The 25,231-nt window shown below is 40.9% G+C and overlaps 2 protein-coding genes across 4 annotated transcripts in view; both read right to left on the bottom strand.

The window, feature by feature from the left end:
- The window catches only part of AMFR (autocrine motility factor receptor), a 43,302-nt gene extending 42,549 nt beyond the window's left edge, over positions 1-753 (bottom strand). The window contains exon 1 of one of the 3 annotated variants that reach the window (XM_087420233.1): positions 394-753. In XM_087420233.1, the coding sequence (XP_087276359.1) occupies positions 394-654 (261 nt within the window). In that variant the 5' untranslated portion in view covers positions 655-753. The remainder of the gene's footprint in view (positions 1-393) is intronic. The other 2 variants (XM_087420234.1, XM_004431621.3) reach the window with 2 other exon arrangements.
- A 7,613-nt stretch (positions 754-8,366) lies between these two features.
- On the bottom strand, positions 8,367-25,182 carry NUDT21 (nudix hydrolase 21). The gene is made up of 7 exons (XM_004431622.3): positions 24,942-25,182; positions 21,390-21,590; positions 20,466-20,529; positions 15,808-15,897; positions 10,728-10,803; positions 9,936-10,050; positions 8,367-8,643 (listed from the first exon to the last, which is right to left on the bottom strand). The coding sequence occupies exons 1-7, from the start codon at positions 25,055-25,057 to the stop codon at positions 8,622-8,624; spliced, it is 684 nt and encodes a 227-aa protein (XP_004431679.1). The 5' UTR covers positions 25,058-25,182; the 3' UTR covers positions 8,367-8,621.
- Positions 25,183-25,231: the final 49 nt, after the last annotated feature.

The raw sequence follows: 25,231 nt of genomic DNA, 5'->3' as shown, positions 1-25,231 counted from the left end.
AGCCTCCCCCGAGCCTGCTCTCTGAGGGCTTCCAGTCTCCTCCCCGGGGGGCCCTCAGGAACCCCCACCCCGCTCCCCATCTTTGACTTCCACTCCGCCCCTCCAGCACCTAACCTCTTCCCTCCCCCGGGCCCTGCCTCGTTCCCTCGCGCCCCCGCGCCCCCCCCCCCCGACCCCTTCCTCAGGCCCTCCAACTCGGCCGCGCCTCCTCACGCCCATCTCCTCCCGCCCCGGGCCAGCCCCACAGCCCCCCTCCACCGGCAGCGCGCTCGCGGGCGGGGCCCCAGGCGCCGCACTCGGCGGGCCCCAGGGAGGGGACCCGGGCCCCAGCCACGCCCCCCACAGATAATGGGTGACATGGCGGCCCCCGCCCCTCGCGGCGGCCTCGCTCACCCACACGAACAGGCTGTCCGAGAGCAGGTACTGGGCCACGTCGCGGGCGCGGGGTCCCCCGGCGCTCGGGCGGGCGAGCGCGGCCGGCTCCGGCAGCAGCCGGGCCGTTGGCGACTCCTGCTCGCCGCGCCCGGGCCCGGCCTCGGGCTGGCTGAGGGCGCGGTAGGCGCTGACGATGGTGCCGAGCAGGGCCAGGCCGCTGAGGCCCGTGTAGGTGCGGAGGCTGGGCCAGGGGAAGCGCTCGAGGAAGAGCAACGGCATGGCGGCAGCGGCGGCCTCCGGCCCCCAGGCCTCCCCGCGCTGCGGCCGGGCCGCCGCGGCGGCCTCGCGAACGGCGCCCACGGGCTCTGGCGTCGCTGTCGCTGCCGCTGCCGCTGCCGCCGCCGCCGCCGCCGCCGCCGCCGCCGCCGCCGCCGCCGCCGCCGCCGCCGCCGCCGCGCCGGGCCAGGCCGGGCCGCTCCTGGCTGCTCGCGCCGCTCCGCCCCGCGCCGCTGCCGCTGCTGCCCCTGCCGGCGCGGAAGAGCCTCGGCGGGCGCGGGGCGGGCCGCCGCCCCCGCAGGGTGCGGGCGGGACGGGCGCGGGGGCGCGGCCTCCGTCCCCCGCCCCCAGCGCTCGCGCCGCCGCCGGCCCGGCCAAGGCCCAGCGCCCAGCATGCTGCCCCGCCGGCCCAGCTCCGCCGCCCGCGGACGCGCGGGGCACCCGCCCGGCCGAGCCGAAGCGTCACTCAGGCCCGGCGGCGCTGACGGGCGGTGGGGCCCAGGCCGCGTGGCGGCCCGCAGGACACGGGCACCCGGGCCACCGGGCGTCCGGCCGCCTGGCCCTTCGTTCCCTTTAACCCCTCCTAAGCAGTTTGCCCCTGAGCACCCCTGTGGGCCTAGCAGCTTCCCTGGTGGCCCAAAGAGGAGATGGTGCTTAGGGAATAATAGAGGCCTTGACCCCAAAGAAAGACTATTAACAGTCTGAAGTTTCTCCCCAACAAAGCTGTCTTCAGTTTCTGCTGTTTGCTAGTAGCCTCGCAGTCTAAAACGAACCGCATTTAGCGGGAAATAAAAGTGTTCCCTCGTACACTAGGTAGGAATGTAAAATAGTGCAGCTACTGCAGAAAACGGTCTCTCAGTTCCTCAAAAAGTTAAACCTAAGAGTAACCATTTGACCTAGCAATTCCAGTCCTAGGTATACACCCAAGAGAAGTGAAAACATACCTCCACACAAAACTTGTACACAAATGTTGGTAGCATTACTTATAATAGCCCGAGGGTGGAAACAACCCTCATGTCCACCAAGTGATGAATCCATAAATAAGGGATATCCATATGATGGGATATTATTCAGCCATAAAAATGAGTGAAGTACTGATGCAACGTGAACGGACCTTAAAAACATGGTAACTGCAAGCAGCCAGACAAAAAACACCACATATTGTGACTCTGTAGGAAATGTCCAGAACAGGCAAATACATTTACAGATACAGAAAGTAGATTAATGGTTGCTTAGGGATGGGGAAATGAGGGAACTGGGGGGTAAAAACTAAATATGGTTTTCTGAAGTGATGAAAATGTTCTAAAATTGTGGTGATGGTTGCACAACTCTGAATACACTAAAAATCATTTAAGGGTACACTTTAAATGGTGAGATATATCTCAATGTGTATTATAGTTCAGTAAAGCTGTTACAAAGAAAAAGTGCTACCAAAAAAAAAATGTTAGCTTGGAGGTCTTATTCTTCATTGTATCCCCAAGGCCTGTAATAGTGCCTGGCCCACAGCAGGTGCTCAGTCAATTTTTGATGCATCTTACAAACTTTCAAAAGAAAAGAAATTGTCTTCAAAATCTCTTTTATACCTAATACTCTAATTCTAAAAGCCTACTAATTGGAAACTAAAAAAGATCTCTCAAGGTTATTACCATCTACTTTGGAAGTTTTAGGATCATCCTATTAAAGGGCCTGTGATGGAACAGAACAGTTTGGCTTTTGTGGGGGCCACACACCAACTTTTTTATATGAGGTCTATATAGACCTCATATAGAGCTCAATGTCCGTGTGAATTTACACATACTTGTTTATGAAGTCTATATGAATATTAGACTTCAGTTCCCTTTGGTTCTCCACCCTGCAGCCATTTGATTAAAATGCTACTTTCAACTTTATTGGTAAAATAAAGGAAAGCTTTATTTTGAAAAAATGAAGATAGCGATTTTCCAGGGAAGTTACTGTTCTACTTTATCTGAGCTCCCATAATTTTTAAACCACACTATCAGGTGATCCATATTCAGTCCAAGTCACATTACAGTTACATAATACCACACCAACTGTGTCCCGTCACCATAAGAGGCTGCTGTTAATAGATCTGCCCTTATTAAGGTACAATATTCCACCATCTTGAATTTCAAAGTGCTATACTCTTTATTAAATTATATTTTGAGATAACCACTACTTTCTAAGTGTAAAAAAAAAACTTTATAGACAACCTGTTTTCTGGAATGACTTTGTGAAGTGTCTAATAGCAACTTTTTACTTTTGGTTCTGACTATATTAAAACTATAGTCTAACTAAATTAAACTTTTAGAAGCTTGAACTTTCTAAAGATTCAATATAAGAATAGGTGAAATTAACCTAACTATATAATTTTTAATTCGCATTTTAAAAGATTTTAGATGTTTGTGTCTGGATATTTTACTAGGATAATTAGTATTTGTTCTACCAACATTTTTTCCTTTCCCATTCCAAGAAGGTAACCACGCTTTTGCACATCCATCTCTCATGGCTTCTTTTTGGCAAGGATGGAACCCACCTTCTAAAGTCAGCTAATGCTTCTGGTTCTTTGTGCTGCATCCTGCTCCATGAGAGGACCAGGGGAGGAGGCAAGACAAAGAAGGGATGAATATTTAGTGTACCCAGGAAGGCTGGACCATAGGCACAGGGACTACCTGTATCAGTCAAGTTCCAAGGCCCAAGTGTGACATGGAGGCAACAGCACCAGACTTTAAGGGCCTGGTCCAGCTTGGACAAGAAAGGATCTGTGGAGTCCGTGATGGAAGCCAGAGTTCTCCGCACCCCCACTTTCATTTCAGAGTACCATTTATGCCTTCTGGATTCTTGTGAGACTTTGGGTAGGTCCTCACTCCCAATAGTGACTGAGAGACTGAATTTCCTTCCATCTTTGTGGGATGATGGCTCTGATTTAGTTTGATTTAAAGGAAATGTGTCATTTCAAACAGACCAGAGTTTGTATGGAGTAAGATTCACACCTAGATACAGTATTGGTATTTTCATTTTTTAAAATATTTGAAATCCTTTCATATGCATGACCTCATGTGATTTTCACCATCCTGTGAGAAAGGCTGAGTAGCTTTTTGTTAAGATTCTCAACGTCCTAGGAACTGAACATCATTATCTAATCCAGTAGCCTTAAATGGACTCCCATGGAATTCTGGTGTTTCCTTAGCTGGACCAATGTATTCCACTACTAAATCTAGCAGAAGAGGAAAACTAACCAACTCCTCAAGTTTGTGCGGAAAAAACTAAGTTAATGGGTATATTTCAATCTTTACCTTTTCTTTCATAATTTTTCATAGCTCTTTGGTGCCTGCTATAAAATACACAAGTAGTAAAATTTTCAGAACTTTGCAATAACTTTATCAGGTTTTGTTCAATATTTGTTCAGCTATAAAGCCTCAAGGCTATGGTTTTATTACACATACATTCTCATATTTTGGGTATAAATTGTTTCTATTTAAGATGCTGAAATTAAATTACACAGCATTACATAAGCAGCAAGCATGGTGTCACAGAACATCACGACTGTCTGGCAAGTTTGAGGAAAAAAAACTGTAGGAGTGAACACTCTTTATAGATGAGGAAACGGAGTCCTCAATGATATAACAACACAGACTTAACACAATTGTGAGGCAATTTCTAAATCCCAATCTTCCCAGCTATGAGAATAGGTGAAACTAACCCAATAATATAAGGTTATTTTTTATTTGCATTTATTTGCACCAGGTACCAAATCCAGTGACCGCTTCACACTGGAGGAAACTGAATCTGCCTATGAACACTGCTAACACACAATGGAGGAGTGTGAGGGGAGGGCAACATCGATGTCCCAGGTCTTCAGGCCCTTGCTATTACGTCAAGCTGTCTCTCACCTAATGGCCCCTAGCCACTAACAGTGAAAAAGAACCCTGCAGGATTTCTAATGGCACACTAAGGTTGGAGCCACACAAACAAACAGTCATTCTATTTTAAATTTTTTTTTATTGAAATGACAATAAAATAAAAAAACAGTGACCATTTTAATCAAACTTTTAGTTTACAAATATAAAAATATAACCAAAACTTAAACAGTTTCTTTTATACATTTCTATAAACTTAATGCCAGAAAAATCCTCAAAGCCAAACTATAAATGATGCTTGTACACTATGATGTGAGCACAGTAACAAAAGTTGAAGTTTTTAAATGCACTGATCTTCCCCTCAACAGAACAGCAAAACACATTTTCCTAATTTACCTCTACTCTTACAATACAATCCATCACTAAAATACAAATTACACCTAAACTGGCTCAATCTAGACTTACTTAGGTTTTAGCCTGTTTTTTCCACAAAAACAACCTTGATAAATATAATACAAGCTAATATTAAAATGTGTTTTATGGCTCAAGTCAAATTAACAGCATTATGTTTCTCATCACATATTTAAATAACAAAGGCAAACTGCCTGAAGTGAGTCCAGTTTAACCCAAATAAGTGATGTAAAACAAGTGGAAGAATTATGGGAAATCAAACTTCATGCTACGGAAGCTGACTTGTATTACAGTCAAAAACCACTAACCCATCTCCGGCAATGTGACATACAAAATTGCAGACTCTCTGAAGCAGTCTTACTGATGGGCACGTACTGTCCCAAACACTATGAACTAGTAAAAACATTAAGTTTGAGGAGCTCCAATGTGGAAAAGCTACTCCACGCATTTCATCTCAAGTGACTGGGCAGGTACTTAAAAAATAACGTCATCAAAAACCTGAGAGCCTAAGAGTCACATCATTTAAGAAAGGGAATTTTAAGTTGACTGCTTGCTGGCCTGTGGAATTTGGAGGACCTCTACCTCTCATTTCTCAGTAAGCATGGAAGAAAATAGGCTGGCTAATTTAGTTGTTTTATCCAAATAAGATAAATGGAAGCCTTAAATATCCAAAATAATAACTGAACCATACAATGCTAGATACAAGGTAAGACAATGATAAAAAGTAAAAAATCTTCCAGATCTGCTGTTAAAAGTATAAATTCATGTACAGAATTATAATGCCATTTTAAGATACTTTTTACAAAATCACAAGTTTTCATCACTTAGGAGAAAAAAACAAATTCCACTTTTCTTCAAAGCGATGTCAAAACATTTGAGTAAAACTTTTTTAGTTTTGTCCTTCAAACTACTGAATATTTTACAGTACCATTCAGTAATTTTATATAGAATATGCACTACTTTGATTACTGAGGGAAAATAACATGGCAAATATTGTAGTTATACAATGCAACAGAGGGCTTTCATTTATAAACAAACCTGTAACACAGAAGGCATTCAAAAGTATGTTAGTTAATGAAGAGCTCACTTTAAAACTACTCAGTATTTAGTATGTAGAGAACTGGGATGCACAATTGAAGATGGTAGTTCTTGAAAAAGTGTGGTAAGAACTTATTCATCAAAAGACCTTAGTGTTAAACAGTGCCCATGTACCCTCTTCTATTACTGTAAGAATACATCAGATTTCAATTTCCCTAGTTCTACTATCTCCATCAGGAAACATAGAACAAGAGAGTCTTGAGATACAACTATACCTGACCAGCTCAAAAACAGTTTTAAAAATTTGTTTGTTATGAATTTTACATTCAAAACCAGATCTCTTAAATCTTAAGGTTAGTAACCCAGCCAACTTAAAGGTGTTTCTCACCTAGGCCCCAGGATATGGATGATTGACTCAAGCACTTAGACTGGGAAGTAGTGATCAAGAAAGGATTTTTAGGGGCCGGCCCCGTGGCTTAGCAGTTAAGTGCGCGCGCTCTGCTACTGGTGGCCCGGGTTTGGATCCCGGGCGCTCACCGACGCACCGCTTCTCCGGCCATGCTGAGGCCGCTTCCCACATACAGCAACTAAAAGGATGTGCAACTATGACATTCAACTATCTACTGGGGCTTTGGGGGGGAAAAAGGAGGAGGATTGGCAATAGATGTTAGCTCAGAGCCGGTCTTCCTCAGCAAAAAGAGGAGGATTAGCACGGATGTTAGCTCAGGGCTGATCTTCCTCACAAAAAAAAAAAAAAGGATTTCTAGGTCAAAGCTTAAGTTACAAAGCACATGAGTCGCCTCAAATCATGACTCTTCAACTTGAACACTCCTTACTGACAGCACTTTATAAATCACGCCAAGAAAAAGTCCACCTATCTCCACCCTCCCCAAATGGCAAGAGCTAACACATCTGAAATGTGGTCACTGTAGCTTTTCACTTGGATGCCAGAGCAATCATGGAAGGTAGGCTGGATCAAGCCATCTCCATCTCTGCCTTCCCCCATCTTGTAGGGTTCAGCTAATCAGTGAGCTCACCAGTACAATTACAGTAAGTTAGAAATATGCTAATATAAACCAGAGGGGCAAGACTGTTACCCCAGTGGGACAAGGACTAGTGGCTTTTTCAAAGGAAATCACTGGTCATTTTTGGTCCTGGAGACTGGTGCTCATCTACTACTTGGGCATGGGCACAGTTACAGTCACTACTTGATACACAACAGTGTGAAGGTTTGACTAGACCTCAACTAAATAAACTTGAATGTTCATCAATACAATTGCTCAGTTGCTCTTGGTTTGATTTTCCCAAGTCTAAATAGGGAAGAACATGATATACCTTTCACATGACCCAATATTCAAAATAGCCTGTGATCAGTACCATAAAGATGTTAAGAACTAATCAAAAGTCATTTCTATCTATTAAAAACTTAACTACACCAATCTCTTTAAGGAGCTGTATCTTACAAGATTTCCTTTACATCAAGCCTTATGGTCAACAAGCCTGTAATAAGGCGTACCCATATCCTCTGACCATTAAGCAATGACACAGCCAGCAAACTCCTTTGCTCTAAGATTCTTTTTTATCCCTCCAAATTTGATACCAATTTAGCAGTTTTAAAAACTTTCTGAAATTTGGTATTTTTCTCTCAGGCTGACAAAATCTATCCCCTACCCTGTCCTTAGATTTCAGTTGATTCAGATTATTCCAAAATATTTTTGAAAAGGTTTGTGTCACTTGCTAAAACCAAATTTTCATCTCTGTGGATATAACTTCAAGTCAATTGAAATAACTAGGTTTGCAATCCAGGAGTTCAACCTCACACCCACTTTTAGAAACTTCCTTACAGATTACCATTTTACCATGGTCCTAAGAATAACTAAGACACAATTTCACAATGGCACAAATAAGTAATACCCCCATTATGTGAAGGAAAAAAAATTCTAAATGAGCTCTAGATCAGTCTTGTTTTATACCAAGCCCCATGATTTTCCCTGACCTAGCCAATTTCAGTGGTTTCCCATGTGCTTAAGGTTCATTGCTTGTGAACTAAGGTCTGGCTGTTCTAATATAAAATGTACCAGTGAGGAATATATTGGGAGTTCTACCATAATATAACTCATTAGAGTGTAAAATCTGGTACAAGAGTTGCCCCATGGACTCACTCAAGCAACTTCTAGTTCCCAAAAGTAATAGAAGATCCTTATTGCAAAGATCTGTAACATGGTCTTGGAGTGTCCCCCCAAGAATGGTGTCGGAGCAAAGGTCTCATAAACTTGACTGACCTAAAGCCGCCATTATCTCTTAACATTCATCAGCCGGGGCGGGGTTGGGGGAGAGAGGGAAAGAACGATCCTCACCTTAAGAATTTTACAAGTTTAATGTGAAATTAAAAAAAAAATACAAATAGAAAAGAAGTCCACTTTCTTTAATGTTGTACAAAAAAGTATGAGTAGAACCAAAAGTAAATTAAACATTGTCACATTTGTTTACACCATTATCTAGTTCTTCATATTAACTTTACTATTCAAACAATAGAAAGTAGGTGGCAATTTAGGGAATGGGAAAGAAAGAAAACCAAAAAAACTTTTCTACCATGTTTATTCCACACTGTGTATAGCTGTGCTCACAGAGACGGCTTCTTTTACTTCTCCACTGTGCAGGAATTCAGTTGTATATAAAATTGAACCTGAATTTTTAAAAGAACAATTGCTTTATTAAAAACAGTATTATTTACATAGTTTCTACCTTAGACGATAAAGAAATTTGGACATTTTTGCCCCCCCTTTGACATTTCTGGCACTTTCTACACCTAAACACAATTTTCTCTCACCTGTCACATCTTACACATTAAATAACAGCGTTGTTGAATACTTACAATAATAAAAAAAATTTAAGAGTGCAAATTTGATTAATTATCCACTAATAAGTTCCTTGAGGGAAGGAAAAGTTGTTACACCTCATTGTATTCTGACTATTCAACACAGTTCCTGATACCCAACACGTGGTGTTTAAATAAATGAATAATAAGACTCTTTTTCATATCCCATACTTCAACTTGTAACCCATCAGCAGACCAAAGCAGAGGAGCAAAAGATGAAGTCTGATTAGTGTGACAAAATAGAAAGACAAATTTCATACTCAACAAGCTTTACAAGGTCAAAATCACTACTGGAATTGTTTTTAAACTAACATTTACTCAGCCCTTACCAGGTGTCTGGCACTATTCTAAGCACTTTATATTAAGTGTTATTTCACTTGGTCCTCACAATTCTATAAGCAGGGACTACCACTGCCATTGACAGATGAAGAAAGAGGCAAATAGGTATAATCATTTATCCGAGGTCACACTGCCAGGAAGTACTGAAGGTGGAATTCAAATCCAAACACTGATCGCAGAATCCATCTTACCCACCGCGTTATTCTGCCATTCCTATCTATGGCTGGCTCTAAGGACCTCAACCAGTAAAAGTCAACTTTTTAAAAAACGCATTTCTCAACACTCTACCTGCCTAAAAAAAAAATATATCAAACTCCATGTAAAAATTCAAGACCTGATCCCACATGTCCCAATTTGGGCCTAAATACAGTAGGTTCCAAGAAGGAAAGAGAATATGTTACACCAAGAGATTAAATCTGCACATTTTTATATAGATAACTCCCCTCATATTTATTATTCACTGCAGACTACTATTTTACCATCTCTTCTTTGAATGAAGACTTCAAACTTTACTAGACAGTTTCAGATTTGGGGAAGAGCAGTTACACAAATACCAGAATGTCGTCATGCTGTAACTAAGGGTCTGGGGACACTTGCAGCCACTCATATTTAATCTATGGCTTTTACATGACCTAAGGGTCCCTCTATTGCTTAGTTTCCTGAAAGACCAAAATTCATGAATTATTCCTTCTCAAGTGGCTCGAATATTTTAAATTTGGCAGTTTAGATGAATCAATCACAAAAGGTTCAACTTTCCATACCTGCTCAAAAGCTGAGGGAGACTAGAAATGATGGGTCCATATCCTGGTGCATTGTCATACAATTCAAACAATGGTGCAGCTACCAGCTTGTAATTTTTAGGGACTGCAAACAAGGCTAAAACAAAATAAAACAGTATTCACTTTGTATAATTTCTCATATAATCACTGCTTCCATTTCATTTGTCAAGTCATCACCAATTTTACATCTGAGAAACTTTTGAAGAAAAAAATAACTCTCATGAATACATTTTGGTTGTGTCTTTTAAGCAAAGTTCATAGTGAGAACTTTGAAACTGACTGACTCTCCAAAGACATCCATGATATTAACAACGAAGAGCACCTTATAAGTGCTGGCGCTGGGAGAAAAGGGAGAAGAGAACTATCTTGGGTTTGTAATTTACTTTGGATTCCATTTTAAGAGTATCGGAAGAAATGGAATAATTACTTGTTAAAATGTACAGCAGGCCTGAAGATGGTATTAAAAAAAATTTCATCTGCCTCCTAAAATTTTCAGTTTATCACAATGTGAAAATCAGTACTAGCAGCTGAACAGTTATTAAAAATACTATAATCTGGTATTTTAGACTCTAGTTAAACTTACTTTTCCCCCAGTAGCATGACTGGCACATCTATGAGGAAAACTAGGTAATTCTATACAAACATGGTACGCGTTTTTAGTTTTATAATAAATCCAAAAAGTCACGGAACCTGGAGAAAACACAAACAGAGGTATCCTTGGAACTACTCTACAAAAATTTTTAGATGGCTGCCTTCAAAAACAAAGTAACTTACCTTTCTCTTGAAGTTGAACCAAAAACAACTTCTTATGTTCCTTAGGTTTTGTAATATGTGCAGGAATATATGGATACTAAAATAACAAAAGAAAATAATTTGTAGTTGCCAAAACATCTCTTATACTTCCATGTTGCTATTTATCAATTTCTCTCATTTCAGACATTAAGCTCAAATATGAACCCTCTAAGACCAAGTTCCTCATAACCCAACACAGTTTTATTTTAACATGTATCCCGTGGCTTCATTTATTTCTTTACATGTTTATTCCCCAATACAGTGTAATCTGCTGGGAAAAATAGAATCTGTTCTAGTCTTTCCTTCCCCAGGATCAAGTACCTAACAGATGTACTAATAAATAAATGCTTTAAGAAATATAAAATAACAATAAACCATTCAAAACAAATATGTAAACACAGGATTTACAGCTTGAGAAATTTACAACACAATGAAGTCTGATATTGATTAGCGTTTTTTATAAAGGTAGTTGTTTTTTAAAAAAATATCTGGGGGGGCTGGCCCCGTGGCTTAGCGGTTAAGTGCTCGCGCTCCGCTGCTGGCAGCCCAGGGTTCGGATCCTGGGCGCGCACCGATGCACCGCTTCTCCGGCCATACTGAGGCCGCGTCCCACATACAGCAACTAGAAGGATGTGCAGCTATGATATACAACGATCTACTGAGGCTTTGGGGGAAAAAAATAAATAAATTAAAAATTAAAAAAAAAAAAAAAGAAAAGAAAAAATAGAAAGAGTTGAACTTTTAAAAAATAAAAGGGCCGGCCCTGTGGCTTAGTGGTTAAGTGCGTGCGCTCCACTGCTGGCGGCCCGGGTTCGGATCCCGGGTGCGCACTGACGCACCGCTTCTCCAACCATGCTGAGGCCGTGTCCCACATACAGCAACTAGAAGGATGTGCAGCTGTGACATACAACTATCTACTGGGGCTTTGGGGGAAAAAATAAATAAAATAAAATTATAAAAAAATATCTGGGGCTGGCCCTGTGGTGTAGTGGTTAAGTTTGTGTGCTCCGCTTTGGCGGCCTGGGGTTCGCAGGTTCGGACCTGCACCACTCGTCAAGCCATGCTGTGGAGGTGTCACATATACAAAAAATGGAGGAAGATTGGCAACAGATGTTACCTCGGAGCCAATCTCCCTCACCAAAAAATAAATAAATAAATATCATTACCAAGTTAGATTTTCTAGAATCCTGATGTAGACATGTTTACTATATTAAAAGTTTAAGTATAGTCTGTGAAGCATTTGACAAGACTCGCCTCCCCCGAAACCACTACACACACACACCAGACACATGCTTCAGGAACACCAAATGAGCAGTTTAAGTAGAGTTCTGTGAGCTGGACGGAGACAGACTGCTTAGGAAAATGCAGTAAATATTTTGGAGAATTCAAAGGGAGGAAGAGAATTAGAGAAGAGAGGTTGCTATGTGAGAAAGACGAATTTTAACATAAAGAATTTTATAATTCTAAGATAGAGATTTCTTTTTGTTCTACTGTATGTATGTGATGAAAACCTTTCCTACATCTCCCCACAATACATTCAGAAAATCTACTTTTGCTTTTGGAGTTGTATTTGAGGGCAGGGAAATTAAAAAGTGCAGAAAATAGACATAAGGGGAGAGTAAGACAAAAACAGAGGTTGCCAAAAGGAAGTATTATCACCCCCACCTCATGAACGGAACTTAGGCTGAGAAGCTGAGCATCTTTCCCAAGATGCCACAGCTAAGCAGTGATGCCAGGATTCAACTGTATCTATTCAACACATCTTACTATAAAAGCCTATGTTATTTCCCACTGTGCTACCCCACTGGCACTTAACCAGTATTCAAGTTAGAATAATTATATACCAGAGCCATCCCTAGGGTATAATGAATCAAGACAACTGTCCCAGGCTTTGGAGGTTAAAGAGACCTGTGGTTCACATATAACATAAAGTTACCAAACCGAAATGACCAGCATTACCCCAATTTTCTTCTACTTGAGGCTTATGTTCCTTTTCTTTTAAGTCTTTCTTCTGCAGTCCTCATCTTGGCGTTTATTTTAAACCAATTGCACTTTTTACAAAAAGATGGAGGTAGGGAGATGGTGTCATGCTCTTTTCCCACTGACACCTAACCAAACTCCAAGTTTCACTAAACAAACAGACAACCTTTATGTTATATCTTATACTAGCAGAGCCAACCCTAGGGTTCAGTGAATTAAGGGAATTGTCCTAGGACTGTGGTAGGGGAGATGAATGAGGGTATTCAGAAAGTAGCCTGGAAAACTTTGGGTTTATTACTGCGCATTTTCCAGTTACATCAAGGAATATTCAAGAAAGTTACATCAAAGAATATTCAAGAAACTAAGATAAGTTTGCAATAATTGTTCTATGTATCTTTGGACCAGGAACTTCACGATTTGATGAAACTATACTTTATTAAATCCAAGACAATTCTCAGGTAGCGAGCACTAGCACCAACTTCCAAAGCATCTTATCTTCCTACCCGTCAGCTATACGAGGGAGTCAGAAGGAAGAGGACAGAACAATCTTTAGCCTGGCTGATATTTTGTGCAATTCTTAACCTGGAACATCCTGCCATGCGAAGAAGCTATCAAAATCATAGAGCCTCGTCAAAAGAATTCAGGATCAAACTTTAAGAGGCTCCCATTAGTCAAAAATAGGAAAATTTGCACATCAGTAACATTATCAGTCATTACAATGGATTAAAACACATGAAATATATTTAAATCTGTGAGGTCACGTGACACTTGAAAAGGTCACTGAAACCGATGCTTTTTGGACCTCCCATCACAGTTTCTCATCCCACCTCAGATTCCAGGGCAGCTGTGTTCGAAAGTGTCAGAAAGCTCCCTGCTGGCTCCCACAGTCCCACTCTCCTGCTTTTCAGCCTCAAAGCATTTCCAAAGCCCTGAAAAGTCTCTCAACCAGTGCTCAGACTCAACACGAAAGAGCAAGGGAGTTCATACAACCCTCATCTACCGGGGGATAGGAGTCCCCGGTCTTCCATCCCTCCAATGGACAATTCTGAGGTGCATTCCACATGGTTCCTCACAGTCCTTAGCACGATCAATACAGTTGCCCACAGCTGTAATGAGATCAATTACGTACACTTTTTTGACTTTCGCTGCTTCAGGTTTCCCTTTCCTTGTACTCTGCTTCCCGGGATCACCTCCCAAACAAACCATCTGCACCCAAGTCTTTGTCTTATTCTCTCTTTTGAATAAAGTCAAGTCTTGGGAGGATGCTAAGGAATTAACTCTTTCTTCAGAAAACTGGTAAGTAGAGGAAAAGCAGCATCTATTCTTTCCTACACAAACTATACCTCAGGGTAACCAAATAGCTGATGAGAGAAGTTTCTCTTTATGTAAGGATCACAATCCTAATGAAGTAACAGATCCAGGAAACTACTATCAATGAGCTGCTAACATTATAAAAGTACACAACCAGATATCATAAAATTCATGATGGAAATACACAATACCACCTGTGGTAGCCAGCCTCCAAGATGACCCCCAATGGTCCTGTCTCCTGATATCCACACCTTTGTGGTCCCCTCCCACAACGTACCACGTTGGTTTGTGTGACCAGCAGCATACAGAAGTGATGGTATGTCACTGCCAAGATTAGGTTACAAGAGACTGTAGCTTCCTACGTGGGTCCTCTCTGCCATGGTCTCTATCTCTTGGATCACACGCTCTAGGGGAAGCCAGCTGTCTTACCGGGAGTTGCCCTATGGAGAGGCTCTCATGGCAACTGAGTGAGGCCTTGGGTCAATAGCTGACAAGAACTGAAGCCTTCAGTCCAACAGCCCAGGAGGAACTGAGAGGTCTGCTAATAAAACACATGCGTGAGCCTGTGATCCTTCAGCCTCAGTCCAGCCTTGAGATGATGCAATCCCAGCTGACAACTTGACCATGACTTCACAAGAGACCATGAACCAGAACCACCGAGCTCATCAGCTCCCAGATGCCTGACCTTGAGAAACTAAGATAATAAATCTCTGTTGTTTATGCTGCTGAGTTTTGGGGTAATATATTACCCAGCAAGAGACAAATACTATACCACCTATGACAAGCCTTGTAGCCCTCCTCCCCTAAAAACTGAGACTGAATCCAATCTATCAATCCAACTACCAATTTACAGGACATAGAGGAAAAAGAGCTACATGTTCCATGACAACAGGGGGATACAATCAGAAATGGAAACACTAAGGACTTTAAATAGCCTGTTCTCATCAACAAATAAATTACAAGGAAAAAAAGACAGGGAACCAATCAGTAGATATAAAAGAGACTTAAGAGACTATCCTAATTCAAACAAATTATAAAAATAAAATTTGAAACTACCAGGGATTTGTGAACAGTGACTACACATTTAATGATATTATGGAATTATTTCTCATTTCTAGTATGATAGTAGTACTATGGTTATGTTTTTCAAAAGATCCTTATCTTTTAGAGATGCACACTGAAATATTTTCAATTGAAATTATATCTAGGATTTGCTTCAAAATAATCTAAGGTGAGAGTGGGGAGAATGGGGCGATGGGGGAAGGGGTTGATGAATTTTGATCATGAGTTGCTAACTGTTGAAGGTGGATGACAGGTAACAGGATTCATTTACTTTTACTATTCTCTCTCCTTTTGTATATGTTTGAAATTTTCCTCTAAAAAATTAAAAAGCCAAGTGTCTTTTCTTTTATCTAAATTAAGGAGGGAGAAAAGAAAATTTCAAGGCAAATTCTATTATGATCTTTTTTTTTTTTTTTTTAAAGATTTTATTTATTTTATTTTTTCCCCCCAAAGCCCCAGTAGATACTTGTATGTCATAGCTGCACATCCTTCTAGTTGCTGTATGTGGGACTCGGCCTCAGGATGGACGGAGAAGTGGTGCCTCGATGCGCACCCGGGATCCGAACCCGGGCCACCAGCATTGCAGCGCGCGCACTTAACCACCAAGCCACAGGGCCGGCCATATTATGATCTTTTTAAATGGCTGGAATTAAAATCAATTTTAATAATTGATTTTATTAATGCCCAGCAAATATAATTGAACACTGACCTGAGGAGGTTCAAAATTTGGTCTCCACCAGTTACCAATGCAGTCATCAATGACCCAGTCTTGCAGGACTCCATCTTGACGACCCAGTATCTATCAAAAAGAAATGACAGCCAGTAAACAACTAAATATATATACTCACGAACACCCTTCTTCAGTGAAGACAGTATTTTTGGCAGCACTCCTAAAAGAGACATGGCTAACATACCTTCCATATGGATTTCCTTTCTGTAATTTCTTGTTTTTATCTGTGCCACTCTGCCCAAGATATACACTATTAGTTCAAAATTAGGAGTCTGCAATCAACATAATGGTAGAGGACCAACAAATCTGTTGTTAGGCCCTGGCTATACATGGAAAACCAAAGGTGATCAATTACTGACATCAGCCAATGGCATACAATAGTTTTTCTAAAATCAACGGTAGCTTCTGTAAATCACCCAACTAGCCGAGTTATAGAAATGTATGCAAAATTCACAATTTTCCTTTTTATGAATCTATATAGCACAACATTATACACGTTATTTTTAATCAAAGCTATACTCTATACATTTTAATTGGTTAAAAATGGTTCTACAAGGTTCATAATGAGAAAGAGCAGTTCCCTGTCCTACTCTACCCATTCCCACTAGCTATAACTTACAAAAAATAAAAATTTGCCTTCATTTTTTAAAGCATTCTTCTTGTTTTAAAATAAACTGTTTATTTTAGTTTTAGATTTACAGAAAGGTTGCAAAGATGGTACAGAGACTTCCCATATATCCCACATCCAATTTCCCATTATTAACATCTTACATCAGTACAGCGCATCTGTCACAACTAGGGAACCAATACTGATGCTTTATTATTAACTCAAGTCCATACTTTATTCAGATATCCTTAGTCGTTTTTTCTTGTGAGGAAGATTAGCCCTGAGCTAACATCTGTTACCAACCCTCCTCTTTTTACTAAGGAAGACTGGCCCTGGGCTAACATCCGTGCCCATCTTCCTCTACTTTATATGTGGGACGCCTGGCATAGCATGGCTTGATAAGCGGTGCATAGGTCTGCGCCTGGGATCCGAACCTGCGAACCCCGGGCCACTGAAGCGGAGCATGAGAACTTAACCACTACACCACTGAGCCAGCTCCCAGATACCCTTAGTTTTTACCTAATGTCCTTTTCAGTTCCAGGATCCCATCTAGGATATCACGGTATATTTACTTGTCATTTCTCCTTAGGCTTTTCTAAACTGTGATAGTTTCTTCAGATTTTCCTTGTTCTTGTTGACCTTGACAGTTTTGAGGAGTACTGGGTAGGTATTTTGTAGAATGTCCCTCAGTTAGACTGGGGTTATGTATTTGGGGGACTTTAGGAAGGAAGATCACAGAGGTAAAGTGCCAATCTCATCAGATCATTTCAAGGATACATTCTATCAACGTGACTTATTACTGATGTCAACCTTATCACCTGGCTGAAGTAGTGTTTGTCAGGTTTCTGTAAAGTTACATTTTTAACATCTTTTATGACCATTGCTTGATTACTTTTCATTTTTAAAAGCCTAAAAAAAAACAAAAAAACCAATTAACACCCTCTACTGTGGATGAGAATTTAGATCTCAAAACCACATCCTCCACTCATATTTTCTCTTCCACCATCCTCCCATTGTCAATATTTAAGTCATTTTTCAGTATTTAAATTAATATGACTAGAGGGCTGGCCCAGTGGCGTAGCGGTTAAGTTCACACAGTCCATTTCAGCAGCCTGGGGTTCACGGGTTCAGATCCTGGGCATGGACCTACACAACATTCATCAAGCCATGCTGAGGTGGCGTCCCACATAGAAGAGCTATAACTCTACAACTACGATATACAACTATGTACTGGGGCTTTGGGGAGAAAAAACGAAAAAGAGGAAGATTGGCAACGGATGTTAGCACAGGGCCAGTCTTCCTCAAAAAAAAGAGAGGAAAAATAAAAATAAATTAATATGACTAGGTGAATCAGACACAACAGAGTGTATAGTAAATATAATTTCCTTACTTGTACAGCTATCCTCTTCTTTGGAGTTAACTGTTTCATTTCATTCACTATCACTAATTCGTCCCTACAAGAGCTTAAATTTCTTCTCAATTCAAATATCTATTAGTCTATCAATCTCATTTTTTCTAAGAGACACTCTTCTATCATCCTGCTCCAGTCTGTAGATGCTCTCAGGCCTACTTCACAGCTAGAGTCCTAGGGCCTCCCTCTGCCTCTCTCTTGTGTTGTTAGATCCTCTCTATATTCTGAACCCTGTATCTTCTTTCTTAGTTTATTCTTTCATTTTGGTAGTGAGTACTCTCCAGTAGCTTTCTGAGAAAAGGTACAAGAGATATCACTTTTTTGGAAACTCTGTATGTCTGGAAATAACTACCTGCACACTTGATTTATAGTTTGATTAGGCTGAAAATTCTAGGATAGAAATCATCTTCTCTCAGAATTATGAAGGCATGTTCCATGATCTTTTAGCTTCCACTATTGTTTCTGGGAAGTCAATACCACTTCTGATTTTGATGCTTTGTATTTAACCCATGTGTACCCTCCCCCCTCTCCACCTTTGGAAGCTTTTAGGATATTCTCTTTATCCTTATTGATTTAAAACTTCATAATGATATGCCTTTACGTGGATCTTTTAACATTCATTATAGAGGGCAGGCCAGTAGGTCTTTTCAGTCTAAAAACTTATGCTCTTTGAGTTTGGGAAACTTCTTGAATTATTGCTTTGCTAATTCTTCCTTTTCTTCTGTTCTATTTATTTCTAGTTTATATTGGTCCTTCTAGAATGATCCACTAATTTTATCTTTTCTTACCTATGTTCCACCTTTTTATTTTACTTTCTGGTACATTTCCTCAACTCAATTTTTTAACTCGCTACTGAATTTTTCATTCTGCTAACATTTTTTTAATACTCATGAGTGCTTTTTTTTTTTGCAGTATCTCCTTTTATCACACTAAGAATATTAATCATAATTTTGTTAATCACTGAATTTTCTGTTTCTGTTGAGTTTCTTTTGCTTCTTTTGATCTCTTTCTTGTTAAGAAGCCTTCTCCAAAAGCCTGGTGATCCTTGGTTATCTGCTCACGATTAAGGGTAAAGCAATAAGATGCTTAATTGTCACGTCTGTGTCATGAGTGACAGGATTACACTTTTTCTTTGGGAAGATTCCCAAATATCATCATCTGGAGTTTTTTTCAGACTAGTCGCTTTCTCCAGAAACAAAACATTCAACCTCAGCCTGGGGTATGCAAAACTGGTTGTCAACACTCTATCAGCCTAGGAAGGTAAGTCTAGAAGTCTCACTATCCAGGATGTCAACCTTTACTTACTCTCCCCATCTCAACTTTTTCAGTGCTTAGCATTTCCTGTCAGTCTCTTCAGAGAATCAATCAGCGGCCAGCCTTTGCCTAACTGTAGAGTGGGGAAAATGATCTAGGAATATATTCTATATGGACTATCAGTCAATCTAGTTTTCAGTCCACACACGCCCCCACTTTCACAGGCACAGTCACCTCCAACTCCTCAGCCTTTCTGGTGTTCTGCAGTGCTGCGTCCTGGACTGCCCTCCTGCTGGGTGGAGGTTTCTGCTAAGTCAGTTATAATTTGCCCATCTGCCTTCCAGCTTCTAAAATTTTTTTTTTGCTATTGTCTCATTTTGCACTCCCTCAATCCTACTGGATTTATATCTTTTTAAAACCCCTTGACTGCCTTATTGCTGGAATTTTAAGAAGGCGCTGAGGTAAGCAGGTAGGTTCAATCTACCATATGTAAATGGAGTCTAAGCACAGCACAATATTTAAGAGTTATAACGCCTTTTAAAAAATACTAGAAAGACAAACCAATAGGTCCAAGTGGTAGGATTACAGGTGGTTTTAGTTTTGTTTCTCCTACTTTTCTGTATTTGCCAAGGTTTTTGCACAGAATATGTATTAGTTTTGTAATTAAAGGGGGGAGGGAAAATTGCATGCTAAAAAAGAAAAATATTTAATAATGAAAACAACTATAATCTCAAAAACTTGCAGCATCTATGCATTCAGCCTCAAATCTTCAGAGGCACACAGAATAACTTTTAAAAAGTAGTACAATTTGGGCAAAGCCTAAAAGATATGTGCAAAATGACAATAGGTGTATAACAGGAATAATTCTCTTGTGAAAATTCTATAGAGGCCTACTGTGGAGCAAAACTACATGCATTCCAACCTCCAGCTCCAAGACATACTAGCTGTATTAACATCACGCAAGTTATGTGAACTCGGTGCCCAGTTTCCTTATCAGTAAAATGGGTTTAATAATAGTACCTACACGTCCTAGGGCTGTGGTGATGACTAAAAGAGTTATTGCATGTAAAGCACTTAGAACAGTGCCTAGCACAGTAAGTACTCAATAAATGTTGGCCTTTATTAGCCATTATTGTTATATGAATATTTCAGGGAAAAAAATGTTAAGATAAAGTATTTTTAAGTTCAACTTGCAGAAAATAAACACTGTATGAACACTCTGGGGTTTAAATTTTATTTACTGAAAACTAAATATTTAAAATAAACATCCTTTTCACAAGACATAAAAATCCTAATTATCCATTAAGTTGATGGTATTCAGATGGGCAATACTTAAACTGTCAAAGGGGTTAAATAGAAAAATACCTCTGTCATTAAGCGTTTTAGTCCTTCAACTTCATCTTCTCCTGGGTTAAGTTCACCACCAGGTCTGTATAAAGGTTAAGAATTTCAGCTTTCAACTTAATACAATTTTGAGATAACACGAAGAACACAATTATACTTATTTTTATCAAGTAACTGAATAACACATACATCAGGGTCACATAAGGCAATCAAAGCAAACAAATACCAAAGGAAGGGGGAAGATTATGCTAGAAAGTTGAATTCATAATGGTATTTCACCACACTAACACAAACCTTAGTTTTAAACAAACAAAATATGTACCATAACATACACGTCACATAATTGCGGGACACCAGTCCATCCCCATCTCTTCTGTCTGAAAGCTATCTGGCGATAATGGAGTCTAGAAATGCCCAGAGAGCAATGGACCACATTTTTTAGGTCTGAGGAATGGGGCATTTTTCAAGAACTCCAATCTAAATATTCAAGACTTTTCTTTTGGTACACTCTAGTCAAATGGTTGTGAACTAAATGTACATTGAGAGACTCATGAACTTAAATGATAAAACTAAACAATTATCTATAAAAATGTAAGCCATTTGAAGAATAGGAAGCATTATCCCTCCTAAGAAAGAAATATCATCAATTGTTCTTAGTAATGCTACAATGACATAGAAATTGAACTTGGACTAATTTGTTTCACAGAGCTTCTATCAAGCTCAGTCATTAACATGAACAAAATACAGAAACATGCAGATTTCTAGTTAGGCAATAAATGAGCACGGCCCTGGAGAAAATTACTTGTGATTTTATCTTTCTAAAGACTTTATTAACAGCAGTGTTTGTTGAGATAAATGACTAAGGGCTAAAACTGTATTCCAAAGCAGCATAAAACAGCAATCCTATTAAAAATTGTCTCGCTGTTAATTTCCAACGATACTTACAATTTGAAGAAAGTTGTTCCAAGCTGTAGCAGTAACACATGGGGTAGCCGGTGCTCATGTACAATCAGAACCCCTTCTACAGTCCTCCTCATTCCAATTTTATCAAATTCCTCCCTCATGCGCTGAAATCTGGCTGCGACAGAGCTGTCCTTCTCATAGAGGGGCTCTTTTGTACCAAACGTATAATTGGTAAGAGGGTACCTGTGATTCAAAGACAAACATCTAACATGAGAACTGAAAACCATAATTTACCACAACAGATAGCAACCGTACATAAAGAAACCATGGTAAAAAGTATATATACTGTACTCAAGAGTCATAGGATTTGTCCAAAGTTACACAGTTAGTTAATGAGACAGCAGAGATTAGAATCCCGCTCTTCGGACTCTAAGGCCAGAGCTTCCATTAGATCAAGCTGCTAATCCATACCTGAATTTCAAGTGTCAATAACACTATCCTTAAGGCCCTTAAATGCTTCGAGAAGTGGCTGTCTGGATATCTGGTAATTCCCTGGTTTTAGATCATGGCCGCCATACTAACACTGCCAACTTACCTAACGTCCCCTTGGGTTCCTCTGACTACTAATCTAATCAGAAATTCTATTAGTAAAATTCTCTTCTCTTAATTCTATTAATTAAGAGATTAGCTAATGGCTAATCTCTTTTTTTCTACAAGCTGAGCCACCACTTTCCATCATCTCTGCAGTTATTTTCTATTTCTCCCAGTCAACTATCCTCAGACTTTTCAGGTACTACAACCCTTTCCTTTTCAGATTAACTTTTCTTTCCCCTCTAAATCTTTTTTAGCCTTCTGCATTTATTTTATTCAGTATCGTTATTCTTCCTTTCTCTTCATTCAAATCTTCTGCCCACCATATCTAATCTGAATATTCTCTCCTCCTTTATCAAGAATTCAAAACGTGGCTCGTATTGTTGAAGGTAGTTTTTGTCTTAACTGGTAAAGATCAAATTTTTCCTTGAAGATAGTTAAAAATACCATAGTTCTATTTTACCACATGTACCACATTGTAACCCCTCGGTCTTAAGCCTTACCATAAAAAGCCTTTGATTATAAGCTTCTGAGTAAGAGAATGCTTTGACCACACTTGCCTATCCCCAAAGTATCTACTCTATCAAAATGCCTTGACATTAAAAGTCAACAACTACATAACTAATCCACTCAGCTATGCTTGAAAGGGGAACAAATCAAGGTTGCCAAAACCTAAAATATTACTTTAATTCCAGAAGTCAAATTCTAGGCATAAATGAAGCAGCTCTAAAATATACCATTTCCAGGGGGCCTGCCCCATAGCTTAGTGGTTAAGTGTGCGCGCTCCACTACTGGCAGCCCAGATTCGGATCCCGGGTGCGCACAGACGCACCGCTTGTCCGGCCATGCTGAGGCTGCATCCCACATACAGCAACTAGAAGGATGTGCAACTATGACACACAACTATCTACTGGGGCTTTGGGGAAAAGAGGAGGATTCCTCAGCAAAAAGAGGAGGATTCGCATGGATGTTAGCCCAGGGCTGATCTTCCTCACAAAAAATAAATAAATAAATAAAATAAAATACACCATTTTCAGGGTGCTTTAAAGATTTGTAGAAAGGTCTTCCCCAGAAGACCCAATGCTGAATCTAACATAGTCTTTAGCAGCAACAATCTCACACAGGACTATCCGCCCGGCAATTTTAAAAAACGCTTTATATATATTAACACCGAATTCTTATAACCTGAGTTAGAAGGAATTAAGGATAGCTATAACACATCTGCTGCAAGAGCCAGCTCTCACATCAATAGGAGATGCCATCAAGATGAAATGTAAGAATCTGCAGCTGTGAAAACAGAGTGCCAGCCCAGATACATGCATACTATTTCCATCATACTGTGAGCTTTGTCAAGCGGGGACTACAGCTTATTTCCTCACCACTGTATACCCAGCATTATGCCCAGTGCCTGGTACAAAGTAGGCATTGATGCAGTATTTCCTAAAAGAAAATATACTGGGGAGAGAGGACTTGTTTTCAATTTAGATCATTACTCACCCAGGTGAACTGAGTTCACAACACAATGATTATTTCTGAATACTATATTTATATAGAAGAGGAAAACTATTGTAAATCCATCAACTCATAACTTTAATGGAGCAAAAATGAAAACATTTTCACCAACTTAATTCTACATGCTGGCTTAATGCAAACTGATCCAGTAATGAAGGGCAAACTGAGGGAAAACCATAAGTCCTAGTTCTAATTACCACTGAAAGTAATCCAGAAGCCGTGCTTTCACATTTTAAAAGAACATTTGCCTCTTCCACTTCATGTAAATCTATAAAGGATTTTTACAAGAAGTGATATGAAATTATAATGCAATTACATTAGCAGCTACAGAGATATTAACTTGTATCTACACAACTACCTACTAATCCCAGATTTCATAAACCCAACATTCTTATTATCCAATCTTTCAAGCCAGCACCTGTTTTGCCAAATAAAACAATAACAACCATCTTTTCCATTTCAAATCGCTTTTGGGGGGGGAAAGTTCATTTACTTGAATATAAAACAGACAAACACCTAAAGTGTCCTACTGAAACACCAGTATCAGTAAATCCTTGCGCATTTTAAACGCTGACCAGCATTAACTGACCACTTTCCTCCCTTTGGATCAGCACCACGGTGCCTCACGACCTCTCAAAAAGGATAAAAAAGCACACTGACAATTTCTTGAGCATGACGGAGCCCAAATGCCAATTACCTGCCACAGCGAGGCTACTTTTGAGTGACCTCGAAATGCAACGGCTTAAAGGGCTTACACAGAAAGGTGCTGACAATAAAACGCAGCCCTCAATGGGTTCCCTGGGGCGACGTTCCGGACCCCTCCACGGTCTGAAAGCCCAACGATAACAGCATCCACCCTCCCATGCGGGGGTCTACTGGGTGCCTGGAAGCTGCTGCTGCGGCAGAGAAGACAGGGCAGGCCAGACAGCACTAAGCAGACGAATAAAATATGGTGCATTCACGAGCTGAAATGCAATATAGCAATAACGGGAAAAAACTAAACCTACGCGTTATAACTAGATCTCGCAAGCTCACTGGCAGAAAAAGAGCGAAAACTGCAAAAACGATACTACATTATACCACTCCCATCAAATAAAAACACACAAAACGATGCCATACACGGGATGCGAAAGCGTCAACAATGCACGGGAAGGATAAGCACCACGTTTTCAGGTTGGTTATCTCTGCAGAGGTGGAGAAAGGATGAGTGCAAAGCAAACCTGGGTTCCTACAATGACTGAACACAGGGACATGAGAACAAATCTCTCTGGAAAAAGAAAACCTTCTTAAGTACGACTCGAACCCCTTGGCGCTGGAGGACAAGGAAACAGCCTGCGGGAGCTAGAAAGTCGCGGGAGTGGGGGTGCGGGGAAGCGTGGAGCCCGCCGAGGGCTGGTGGCGCGCCGGAAGGAGAAGACTGGAGTCTTGAGGCGCGCTCACGAGGAAGGGGACGCCCGGCGAAGGCAGCGCGCGAGACCAGGCCGCACTTACAGGTTGATGGTGCGCTCCAGGGTGAGGGGCTTGGTCTGCTGGATGTACTTATTGCCGAACTGGTTGACCCCCCGGGGCCAGCCGGTCTGCGAGCGATTGGGCGGCACCACGGACATGTTGGCGAGCTCGAGCACTGGCAGCGAGCGGAAAGGGGGAGGCAGGGAGACCTTCCCTGTGGCAGCAGCGGTTAATCTGCGTCCCACTCAGCAGCCGCCACCCGCCATTAACAGGAGAGCGCAAGAGGAGGCGTACGCACGCCGGAAGTGCATCCGGAGCCTCTGGCGGCAGGA

The sequence above is a fragment of the Ceratotherium simum genome, chromosome 30 (assembly GCF_057802395.1).
Source record: "Ceratotherium simum simum isolate JZ-2026a chromosome 30, ASM5780239v1, whole genome shotgun sequence".
NCBI lineage: Eukaryota > Metazoa > Chordata > Mammalia > Perissodactyla > Rhinocerotidae > Ceratotherium > Ceratotherium simum.
This window is presented reverse-complemented; position numbering and strand designations above follow the sequence as displayed.